The 13,789-nt window shown below is 26.6% G+C and overlaps 1 protein-coding gene across 6 annotated transcripts; it reads right to left on the bottom strand.

Moving 5' to 3' along the window:
- Window positions 1-10,991: 10,991 nt before the first annotated feature.
- LOC112295530 (flowering-promoting factor 1-like protein 2) lies at window positions 10,992-13,512 on the bottom strand. 6 transcript variants are annotated; one of them, XM_024547267.3, is made up of 2 exons: window positions 13,158-13,512; window positions 10,992-11,721 (listed from the first exon to the last, which is right to left on the bottom strand). In XM_024547267.3, the coding sequence occupies exon 2, from the start codon at window positions 11,669-11,671 to the stop codon at window positions 11,330-11,332; it is 342 nt and encodes a 113-aa protein (XP_024403035.1). In that variant the 5' UTR covers window positions 11,672-11,721; window positions 13,158-13,512; the 3' UTR covers window positions 10,992-11,329. The 6 variants fall into 6 exon arrangements, with proteins under 6 accessions (XP_024403035.1, XP_024403036.1, XP_024403033.1 ...); XM_024547268.3 differs by having other exon boundaries at window positions 13,049-13,289; XM_024547265.3 differs by lacking the exon at window positions 13,158-13,512 and adding an exon at window positions 12,531-12,923.
- Window positions 13,513-13,789: the final 277 nt, after the last annotated feature.

Raw genomic sequence — 13,789 nt, 5'->3', positions numbered from 1 at the left:
AGATCAAATAAATTGAACATCAATTTCTTTACTTCATATCATAATTTGTAGAGAAATTGGATGATGAGTGTTGCATCATCTTCCTTGATATCTGTCACTTATTATCAAAATTATGAAGCATATAATATCATTGATCGATTGCTCTATCATAAGATACAAATCTTATTGGTTGCAATATGGATTGCATCATGTTTTCCATATATAGATCGAACCTCTACTAAGAAGCTTCTAAATTATCTAATATTAGATCACATCATTCAAGAAATGATGAAAACCTTGATAAAGCAAAACTTGAAAGTAGTGTTCCAATAAACATGACTTGTAATCCTTTAGTTGAATAACTTTGAGGTTGTAGTTCAATTATTAGTTATACCCAATTAATGAGTCTTCAAAACTTAGATCTTATGCCATCAAACTTCTCAAGCAATCCAATTTTTGGTTCGTTGAAACTTGAATAATATTCTGTTGTCATACTATAAATACTTATATTAAAATTTCAAGTTAATATCAAGCTTTTCAAGATATTTTTCAAAAAAATAATGCAAATATTCTTCCAAAGTATCGTCCATATGATTACTCAATTGATCTGAAAGAAAGAACTTAGCCGCTATTTGGTCCAATCTATAATTTATCACAAAATGAGTTGGCTGAATTCAAGAATTACATTGATGAGAATTTGGCCAAGAATTTTATATGCCATTCAAAATCTCCTGCAAGAGCTCGTATCCTATTTAGGAAGAAAAAAGATGGATCATTGCGAATATGTGTGGATTATCAAGGATTCAACAAGATTACTATGAAGAATAGGTATCCTCTACATTTGATATCTAGACTTCTTGATCAATTAAATCAAGCTAAGATATATACAAATATAGATCTACACGGAGCATATAATCTAGTCTACATTAAAGAAGGAGATGAATAGAAGATTACATTTCAAATAAGATATAGACATTTTGAATATAATATCATACCTTTTGGACTCACAAATGCACCAGTTGCTTTTCAACATCTTATGAATGATGTTTTTTCTTAATCTTTAGATGATTTTGTTGTCTGTTACTTAGACAACATTTTAATCAACTTTGAAAACATAGAAGAACATGAAGTTTATATTCGTTGTGTATTACAAAAACTTAGAGATGCGAGATTGTATGCTAAGATGGAAAAGTATATATTTTATACTATTCAAGATGACTTCTTAGGATACATCATTTCAAACAATGGTCTAATGATGGATCCTAAAAAAGTTCATACAATCATGGACTGGAAGATTTCAAAAACAATAAAAAATGTACAATGCTTTTTGGGATTTGTCAATTACTATCAAATCTTTATCAAATTTTTTTTTCAAATTACAAAGCCATTTATATGCTTAATTTATAAAGACAAGCTTGAATAGAGTAAAGAAGCAAAAATATCATTTGAAGCTTTGAGAAAAGCTCTTATTTTTGCACCAATCCTACTTCGTTTTGACTTCTCCAAAGCATTTTTTATGGAGATAGATACATCTAACTTTGCATTGGATGCAGTCTTGTCATAAAGAAGAGCAGATGACAAACTCCATCTAGTAGCTTTTCATTCAAGAAAATTTTCAGCAGCTAAGATTAATTATGAGATTCATGACAAAGAACTTCTTCCAATCATAGATTCTTTTTAAGAATGGCATTAATATTTAGAAGGCGCTTCAAGTCCAATCACTATGTATATGGATCATAAGAACCTCGAGTATTTCATGTTAGCACATGTTTTGAACCATCGCTAGGCTCGTTGGAGCATGTCTTTGTCAAGATTTGAGTTTAATATCACTTATTGGCCAGAAAAACAACAAGATTTGTCTATTGTCATTTCTAAACATTCTTAACTTACATCAAAAGAAAGAAAAGTAGCTTTTGATCATCAAAAGATAATTTTATTGAAGCTAGAATAATTTCATCTCCAAGCAATGAAATCAACATTGACTATTGATTTGACTTTTTTCAAGCAAATTCAAGTAAATATGTCCTCAAACCTTCTTATTTATGATATTAAAAATAATTCTTCTAAGTCTTAAGATACTTCTAAATTTGAGTTTAAGGAGAACCTACTCTATTTCAAAAGACGCTTATATGTTCCAGAAGGAGAAGCACGATTTCGTACTCTTAAAGCTCATCACAATTTCCTTGCAATAGGACATTTTGGATATAATAAGACTTTGGAGCTTATATCTAGAAATTTTTGATAGCCTCAAATGTAGAAAGCTGTCAAAGAATTTGTGCAGACATGTAATATTTTTTCAAGTTCAAAAAATCCTTGTCATTGACCTAATAGACTCTTCCAACCATTACCTATATCAAAACAACTATGGTCTTCTATCTCTATAGATTTTATCACAGATCTTCTAATTTCAAGTTCATATTATTCCATATTTATCATTGTATATCGTTTCACCAAGATGGCACATTTTGTACCTTGTACAAAATCTATCACAAGTGAAAGAACATCTAAACTCTTTCTTAACAACATCTATTGCTATCATAGATTATTAAGAGATATTATATCAAATAGAAGAACACAATTTTTATCGAGATTTTAGAGAACTCTTTTCAAGATATTGAGGATGGATATAAAACTATCTTCAGCTTTTCACCTTCAAACTAATGAACAAATAGAATGGATAAATCAAGTTTTAGAGCATTATTTGAGGTGTACCATCAACTATCAATAAGATGATTGGACAATTCTTTTGCCACTGACAGAGTTTGCTTACAATAATTTGGTATATTTTTCTACCCAATAAACATCTTTCTTTGCGAATTACAATTATCATCTATAATTTGATACTTTTGACTTTTCAAAAGTTGATAATCTTGTAGTGGAAGATGTGGCAAATTGATTGTTAGAGCTACATGCAACAATGAAGGTATAATTAAAAGAAGCTCAAGAATGACAAAAAGCCAATGCTGATATATATTACAAGGAACAACCTCAATTCCATATGAGAGATAAGGTATGGTTACCTTGTCATAATATTAAAACTATTTGTTCTTGTAACAAGCTGGATTATCATAGGCTTGGACTATTTTTTTATTTGTGAATAGTTCAATCTAGTTGCTTGTCGATTACACCTACCAGAGTCTATAAAAATCCATCATGTATTTCATGTATCTATACTTGAGCCATACAAGACAATGGATATATAAGAAAGGAGACAAATGCTACCACTTCCTATAGAAGTGGACAATAATGAAGAATTTGAGGTGAAAGAAGTCTTAGATCCAAGACAACATCGAAATAGATTAGAATATGTAGTACATTGATGTAGATATGACATTAATAAACACACATGAGAGCCATCTAAGAATCTAACAAATGCATCAGCCAAAGTTAAAGCTTTTCATGAACGACATCCATCAAAACGAAGATAAAGAATCAAGAAATTCTTTGCTATAAAGCAAAGCAAGCCTAATGGAGATTTCATTCTATCTTATATCATTGTTTCTTTGGAGTTTTTAGAACTTAGGAAATGGAGAAGCAACAACTAGTAGATTCAACTAAAGAGCTATCATTTACTAAGCTATTAGACGAGACATTACGACTATCACAACCTTCAAGATGATGAAATCGAGATAAAGATCCTCAAGAATGACATGTTCTTCCTCAAATAGATGGCAAGATACAACATATTTGGTACCACGACCTTGGAAGGGACTTCTAGTGTTTAATAATACTTTTGGAGGTACGAACCATTTTTGATGGTATTACTAATGTTTTGTTTGAAAGAAGCTATGAAGGCCTCAATAATGATGAAATATGAAGGTGGTCTTCTTGCCCTTATTTGGAACATTATCAATGATTGAAAGAACCTATCGACTACCATTAAAGGGAATAAAAATCAGAGTACTTGGCAAATATAGTTTGGTGCATCTTGAACTTCATCAACATGTAATCACCACTCCTCATGGAACTTGTTCCTAGAGGGGGGATAATATCATAGACATACATATTTATCCTAATAATATTTAAGATATTAAGAATATGTAGAAGTAAGTCAAAGTAGATAAATATGATAATATCTTATGGAAAGCTTCTTTAAAGCTTTATAGATACTGCTTTGCTTTTATACATGTCTATAGGTGATTGGTAGGTTGAAAACTTGGCCAACAAGGAGGCTACATGTTGATATGTTGATCACTTGTAGTACAAGTTGGACATATGGCACACACCTAGAAAACTTCTCTTGCAAATTAGACATGTGTCTTGCAAGTTAGACACGTATTACAGGTCCTATAGCATGTCGCCACATAGTTCTTAGTTAAGTAGTATATATAGAGGCAAGAATGAGGCCTTCCTCACTCTTGTCAACTCCTTTCTTGCTTTTAGTCTAGTTTCAAGAGTCTAATATTTTCTAGTCTTTGCCAATAGCCATTTCAGTTCTTCTTTGAATATACATACTTTCTTCTATTTTGTCAATATTTTTTGACACAGATTCCATGAGTTTATGTTTCTTCCAGTTTGTATCCTTCATAGGCATTGCTAATGCAATCATAGTTTTTGCTACTACTTCTACAATTTATTCTTATTGAATTTTTAATTATTATTTTTGATATAAAATAAATTTACTTTTTATTAATTTAAAAAATAAAATAAAATAAAAATATCAATAGAATCTTTAAGTGAAATATAAAAACTAGAAAAATATATTAAATAGATGATAGGTTATAGCAATAGTAGCAAAAATTTTAGTTGCATTAATATTACCATATATATATATATATATACATATGTGCATGTATGTATGTATTAATTTAGATATAATAAAAATAATTATATAATAAAAATAATGTTTAAGTACAAATATTTTAGTTTCTTAGAAATTATTAGAAATATATATATTTAAATATATAATATTTATAAATTAATTTATTTTATATTTTTTGAAATGAAGAAAATATAATATTATATTATATTACTTATGATTAAAAATATTTATATTATAATATATTAGACATATTTAGATTCTATTCTTAATTTCTAAAATTTTAGAATTTATTATTTCATATTTTTCTAATCTCAATATATTACAATTATCTATATATATATATATATATATATATATATTTAGTTACAAGATAAAATATTTAAAGAAATCTTTTTTTGTAGTATTATGTAAATAAGTAATTATAAAACTTAGATAATATATATATATATATATATATATATATATATATATATATATATATATATATTAAACTTGTTGCTATTAGCCAATCATTAATTTTAGCAATAAAGTTTAGCAAAAATAAGTTAAAAGTCAATAAGTATAAATATTTAAGACTAATTATTTTTATTGAAAGAATATTTTTTAAACTTCAACTTACTTAGGATGTGCTAAAAATTTGATGATATTCTTTGTAGGTCTAGATTTCATTCTAATTATTGTTACTTTTTATTCAAAGATATTATTTTATTTACAATAATATATATATATATATATATATATATATATATATATTTATTTTTTTCATTTTAAATTAAATTATAATAAAACTAATATAAATAATATTATTTCTATTAATGGCCATAGGTATTTTCTGAAAAAAAAATTCTTACCATATTAACTATAATTCAAATATACAAATATAACTTATGTATAATAATTTCTAATACATTATACTAATAAGAATTAAGCTACTTTTTTTAAAAGTAAAGTTTATACTAACTTTTTTATAATCTTAGATTCTTTATATTAGAGTAATTACATTCTTCTTGAATATTAATTGGTGAAACTAATATAGAATCAATCCTTCTCAAAATGATAGGTTTACACTTTAAATTAGTAAAATTTATTTAATATGGTATGATTGATATATTATTTTGGATTGAATTATAATTAGAATAATGAATTTTATATTAACTTTAATAATTAAATAAAATACAATAAAGAAAAAATAAAAGTAAAAATAAAAATACATCATACTTCTACAATTCATAGATATAATTAAAATTTTGATAAAAAACTATTACAGATAAAGAATTTATTAAAATTATAATTATATTAATAATTTATAATTATAAAACTATCAAATACGTCATTCTATGTGTCTATGATATAAATGCATGATTATAAATGCCAAAAATAAATAAATAAAGGTTTCAATTATTATTAATTTTTTAATTTCTTTGTAAACATTAAAATTTATTTTTTTCAGTTATAATTAAAAATATTTAAAATACATATATATATATATATATATATATATAGATTGATAGTTGTAGTATTATTTAGTATAAATTTAAATCTTGATAAGAATCTTACTATTTACATAATATTCGTTATGATATTTTTTTGAATAAATGCATTTAAATTTAGGAGAGTACATATAAAAAATTAATTTAATTAACCAATAATTTAAAAAACCGTAAAGATAAAAAATAAAACATGAATTTTTTTTTAATTTCTTTTTTTCTAAAACTAATGAACAACCTTGTAGGATATTTTCATCTTTAATGGCTTAATATTAAATATTAATCAGAGGTAATTATTTAATACATTTTTTAAATTAATATTTTTTTAATTTAAAATTAAATAATAATAATAAAATTTTATTAATTATAAAAGAATATTTTTGCATAAAGTTATATTTATCATGTATTGAACTATCAATAACTTAAAATGTTTAATATTCTATTGAAAAGGAATAGAATATTTTTACTTTATTAGATATTTTATTGCTTTAAAGACTAATAGAAAGTAATTACATTCATCAAATAATTTAGTTATACAATTTTTTTGATTGAATATGATCAAAATCCTTGTATTTATAGTTAATGATAATATTTTTAAACCTATATCACCAAAATATTTTAAATATATATATATATATATATATATATATATATATATATTAAAATTTTAAATTATTAAAAACAGGTAATATTTGGAATATTTATTATATATTTTAAAATAATATCAACAAATAAAGAAAATAAGTTCAAAAATATAACACATTTTTAAATATATATTAAAGTTTTTTTAGTAATAAAATTATATGAATTAGTATATAAAATATATATTATAAATATAATATATATGTTTGTAATATTTATTTTTTATTTAAATTTTATAATTTAATTAATAAAAAAATAAAGTATCAATATATATTATACTATGATATGCTATAATCATATATGTATGTGCATATATTAATATCTTTATAAATATATATATATATATATATATAGATATATATAAGCATACATCAACACAAAAGTCGTGTTGCAGTTTTATTAAGTCATTGATACAAAAAATCAACTATACCATATAAGCCCATAAAGTGGTTTTTATAACTGAGATATTGATGTAAGTTATTTAGTTCCATAAATTATATTTTTAAATTTGTATATAGTTCCATCATACTTGGTTTTGATATTTAAAATCTTGTTTTGATTTATTATTAAAAAATTGAAGGAAATGAAATATTTCTCATTAAAGACTGTTTCTTCAAAGAATAGGTTTTTTTGATAGAAAGTTTCTAATCTTTACATCATGTAATTTTAGAGTCTCTTCTATTAGTGTGAAGTCTAAAAACATTTATATTTTATTGATCTGAAATTTAAAAAGGTCAAAAGTGATTAATTTCTTTATTTGTGACAACTCAAGAAATTTAGAGATTAATTATATTATGAATCTAATTCTTAATTAAAGAATATTGAAAAATAAAGTAGAAGAAAAAAAAACTCTAAGTATTGAAAATAAACACCTCCACAAAAAACAACTAGTATTGACTTAAAATGAGATTTTTCAATTTTATATTTAAAAGCAATAAAGAAAAATATAATTTGATATTCTAATTAATCAAGAAAAAAAATTTCCAAAGATTTTAAAAAATGAAAATAATTTTGAGATAAAATAGAGCCATAGAATACAAATGAATAAGGGCATATCAAGTGTTTTGTATTAAAATAATATGTATAAGAACCTTCATGATATTTGATGTACTATTATTGGTAGGAAAAAAGCAGATCTGACTGAAAATTAATATTAATAGTAACATTATTTTTATTCAAAATAATAATAATAAATATAATAAATTATTATTGAATCTTAAAATAAGATTTATCTTAAATCCTAAAATAATTATAAAAAGTATCTTTAAAACCTTGATAAAATTTTAAATGACTTAGCCTTAAATTAAAACATCTCCAAGAATCCAACTATTTTCCAAATTATAGTTAAAGTTTTTCTTTTAATTATACATAATAACTATCATATAAATATTTTATGAATTATAATTATATTATTCTAGAGAGATTCTATATAGAGTTTGTAAATCTTGAATATTTTCTAAAAATATTAATAATAATTTTATAAATTATATAATATGGAACCCAAAAAATATCAATTAAATATTGAAAATTATATTTTAAAATATTTAAAACATAAGTCCATATTAAAATATATTACATTTTTATCTATATTATCTATTATAATATTGAATTATATCATATTTTTTTATTATAAAGCATAATAAATCTTGGTTATTTTCCATGAAATACGTAAAAAATAGTAAATATATAAAAAATAAATAAAAGAACATCTTTAAAAATTTCTAATAAAATATAAAATAATAAAGAAAATAAATGATTATAGTTTCTATAAAACAAAGGCCAATATGAGATATTTTTGAACACACAATATAGCATTAAATTTTATATTATGATTAATTATTAATTAATAATAAATTAATCATTATCTTAATATAAATTTAAATATATATATATTCCTCTATCATTGGCAAGTTGCATTTTGTAAAAGAAAGTTTTTGGTCTATAAGAAATATTTTATTAGAGCCAATACATTTTTTTTTATAAATAATTTCTCATTTAAAAATATTCAAAAATATCTTTTTAATTTTTTTGATATTTTTTGATATTTTTTTGACTAGATCTATCTTCCTTGCAAGTTTGTCAATATTATTAGTTAGAATATTCTTACTAACTTCTATCACTTTAGTATTTTTTTTATAAAAAAAATTTATAAATTATGCATGTATATATATATATATATACTTTTGAAATGAATTATATTTTAGTAATAAACTTTGATACCAAAGGACCATCAATGAGTTTAGCCTTTTTTGTATTTAATGCTTATATTTCTATTATTAATCCTAATTACTTAATAGTTCTCATTAATTGATGTTTTGTAAATTTAAATTCTAAAATCTAAATTTAAAAAATCTGATGCTATTTTAATTAATTTTTCTTGACTTTCTTTGCAAACTTATAAATTGGTATAAATAGTTTTCTTAAAGATATTTTATTTTTCTTATGTACATTTTCAACATATTTAGGAATATAATACCAAATGATAGTATTAAATACAAGTGTCTTATTAGTTTTCTTTTCTTTTCTTTTCTTCCATTTTTATTATGCTTTACTATGAAAATGTTCTATAAAAATGTTCTTGTAGCCAGATGGCAAATGGTCTTCTAATAACTTTTGTATACTTTTTTTGTTTTTCTTGAAGAGATTTTTATCTACTTCACTTGTATCTACACTCTTCTACTTATTTCTGTTTGTTCAAAAATTTTAGATAATATTGGAACTTGAATTTTTATTTCTTTTTAAGATAATGTAAAGAATTTTTTTTTTATTTAAATGATATAGTTTTTTATTATAAATAAATTAATTAATAAATAAGTTAATTTTATTTGTAAAAAAAATAATATAATTTAATAATAAGTATAAAAAATGAAATATTATGTAATTAAAAACTTAACTTTTTTATAGTTCTTATTTTTTTTATTCGCCTTCCATCTATATGTGTTATTTTATATTATAATAAATATTTAGAATATATGGAATTAATTAATTTATACTTTTACGCCCATTAAGACTATATTTGATTTGGTAATTCATGAATTTAACTAACAATATTTAGAAATATTTTTATTTCTAATTTATAAATAAATTTAAAATTTTGAATTCGTTACAAAATTCATATATTATTTATGATTTCTTTTTTGGTGTGATAATTATATTTACTATTAGAATTTTTATTTTTGTGTAACTTTAAAAACTTTGAGTTGCAAATTATTAAATTTTATAATGAGTATAAATTTTATAATGTATTATTAAATTTTATTTTTAAATTTTAAATTAAAAATACTATATTTAAATTGAAAATAAATTAGAATTATCATAAAATATTAAATTTTAATATTTTAAGTATATAATATAATGTAAATTAAAATAAAATTTTATAGATAATAATTATTACTTAAATAATTTTAAAATGAATTTAAATTATAACTACTTTATATGATATCATTTTATTACATTTTTCAAATTCATAATGAATCTTAGTGTTAAAGTAAAATCACTTAATTATCTGAATGTGGAAAATTAAATTTTAGTATTATATCTATGATTTTATGAAAATTATTTATTTATTTATTGAATCTTTGCAATTGTAAATTTGCAATTATCTATAAAATACATATTTATTAAAAATTCATGTAATTTAGATGGTCTAATTAATTTGAACCACATTCAAGTTGTTGTTATACACATTCGGATGTTTAGTATAATATCTTTTTTAATCTTGTCATTTACTATAGATAAATGTAAAACATTCCTATTTTGGCATTGATTTATGCTTTTTGTTCTTTGAAGAAATAAAGCAGATAGTTTTACAATAATTGATGTTGCAGGTAATGTTTAAAGTAAGAATCAACCTTTATTTACTTTACTGCATAATTTTCTACTTTGAGAATTGACATTAATCTAATTTTTCAAATATTAAACTAGAGTGACCCACCTTTTTTAACATGACCAATACTCTTTTTTTTAAGTCATCTTCTGTTTTCATTAGAACATCATAACATAAACTACTTGGAATCTCTCATTCTATGTGTATGATTTTTTCTTTACAGCGCCATTTCTTTTTCGTTTTTTCATTCTCCAAAAAAATTCCAACATACAGTATCTGTTTTATTCATTCATGGTTTTATCTTTGATATCATGTAATTTTGATATCACGTAACTTTGATATTATGCCAGAGTATCACATTAAATTATATCATCTGACTAACTACTACTCTAAGGAGAATGAACCGAAAAGGATATGACCTTGTGGGTATGTATCATCATCTGCTACTGCACTCACAGAAGACTATCTATTGGTATGTGTATGGTTGTGCATGGTCTACCAAATATATGATAATGAATCATGTTGAGAGTTCCATGCAATTTTATTGAACTACCTCAAACGTGTCAAGGAGGCCAGTTTTCATGAAAAAAGCTGCTACTTAGATCTCTCGCTTACTCACGATCTAAAGATGCGTCAGGAATCTCGAACAACGAAGGTATTTGGGACCTTGACCACGATGTCGTACATGTGCATGGTTTTAATGTAAGCGAAGGATTTGGGTAAAGAGATGAGATCATTAGTGCAATCGCTCTTGTGATACTGCCGCAGATTGGAGTCACCAGCATAGTATCGAGTCCACCCCTTCTCTCTCAACTTCTCTTCCAGCTGATCGTAGTTTGTAATGGCTCCGTTTGTAGCAACATGGACCAGCACCTTGCGTCGCACCCCTGTCATGTTCCTGCCATCTAGTGGCTCCGCTAGTGGGTTCTCAACAAGCTGTGTGAATCCCTCCTTGAACATCCACACTCCTCCCATTTAGTTCAGCTTTTTTTGGTCTACCACGCTGGAGTTTGCTTCAATCTTGCCTGCAACAGCGATTCACATTCGTTGTTGATGGGTTCCCAATGAGAGTCTAAACATATGTGACATTCGACAGATGGCATGGTTAAAAAAAATACAGTTTTGTGTTAGTATAGGCGGGTTGAGTTGTATGCAAACTATGAGTTTGAGAAACTCAATGGCTCAAGCACAACATTATAAAGAAGAGCAGCACTGCTAGCTAGCAAAGCGGAAGGGTGCGAAGTTGTTGTGAAGATTATTCACAATTTAATGTGGAAAATCGAAAGGTTTAAATGAGCCACAAATTAGAAAGCGTCTCAAATATAATCCCAACCGGATCTGTCAAGTGAAAGGCTGCGTTAGTAATTCCCGTCATTCGCACAAATCCATCAAGCATGCACTTGGCTCTCAGTTTATTATAATTTAGGCAGGATCACGACATGGTGACCTCATCTTCGTCGTATCCGGAAAGCATCAGAAATCTACAACTGCTGCGAAACCATATGCTCGTGGTACATCTAGTACGAAAAGTCCCACCGTAAACCTCTGCTTACGCAATTGAAGGAGAGAAAGACATGATTTTGTATCTCATCCAAAACCGTTACACTTTGAAAGTTGCAGGCTTATGACTTCTGTATCACATCCAACAAAGAAACTACTCTAGAAAGTTTAAACACTGTCAGAAAAATTAAAAATTAAAAATAAAACAAAAAACAAACACAAGCAATCACAGGTCAATCGGCTTTGCAGCCAGCAAACCATGGTTTCGACTACATTGGGGCACAAGCATACTCCTTCCTAACAGCCAACTATTCCGCGTCTACCAAAACCCTACCATCGCTGCTCATGATCTGGCTACCATTCTTGTGCACCAACTCGCCTGAATCGAACAGGTTACCTGCAGCCCACTGACAACTTCAAGGTTCTAGCAGGAGATGGCAGGAGCTTGTACATGAGCCGATGATGGTTTCCCGACTTCTCCGTGGGCAGGATAAGGTAACCTGACTCGGACCTCCACGTGAAGCCTGTGGAGATGAGAGAAGACCTTGCAGACCGTCCGTCGCAGAGGTACTGAGGGGTGTCGAAAACAAGTCGCAACTACATTCTATAACGGCTACCCCGGAACGTGCTGGCAGAAGCAATTTCCACTATTCAAGGCAATAGGCAACACAAGATCAAGACGCTGCCTGGGACGACGTCGGCAACGGAGTCAGAGAGATGCAGACACCCCCCAGGCTAATAATATCCTCGTTTTATTCCCTCAATTTATCAAAATCCAACCGTGACATGTACCAACTTGTGGCATCGTCACAGCATAGCCAGGTCGACTCCGTGGACTCGTTCCTCACCCACCTACAACTTGTCCGTGCCGGTTCTACCTTGGAAGTCCTCTCGACGTGAGGTAATACTTCTATTCCGTAACCAAAGTCGCGTGCCACATTTTGCATTGATTTATGGCTACCTTTCGGCAGACGAATCCGATCCATGAAACTCCCTTAATTCACATATCCCATCCACCGTCGAACCCCAACACGCACCGCGCTTGCGTCTTCAACCGGATGTCTCCCTAACGCTTGTGGGGACTGGCCACTGCCGACCGGAACTTCCACTTATGTCAGCCTTACTTGCCCTCGCCTAATCCCATCTTCTGAAAGCTCAATTATCAATCCTACGTGTTACTAATCCCTCCTGCAACAAAAGTAGGAAAAACAAAACAGAGAAAACTAAAAAAAAAAACAAAAACAACAAAAAAGAAAAAGAAAAAGAAAAGAAAAAATAAATATAGTAAAAAAACCAATAAAAGAACCTCGAAGCTCACTCTCCTCCCTCACTCAGTGACGCAAACTCAAAGTTATAATCTGCAACCCAAAAAGTAAAGGGCTTGTGACCAATCACTGGAACTCGCCCCCTTCTGCCGCTTTGCCAATGCCTCCCCTCTCGCTCGACATTATCAGCATTGTCTCATTCTGCCAACAAGCAACGATATCATTTGCTCACCACAGCTGGATTGTCGCTACTCACGGTAAATCCCCACCCCCCTCCCCACTCCCGAAGAAAAAAAAACGCCCCATAGATGTAAAAATATATATATAA

Source organism: Physcomitrium patens, chromosome 18 (assembly GCF_059467195.1).
Source record: "Physcomitrium patens ecotype Gransden chromosome 18, ASM5946719v1, whole genome shotgun sequence".
NCBI lineage: Eukaryota > Viridiplantae > Streptophyta > Bryopsida > Funariales > Funariaceae > Physcomitrium > Physcomitrium patens.
The sequence above is the reverse complement of the archived record's forward strand: the minus strand, read 5'-3'. Positions and strand labels throughout refer to the sequence as shown.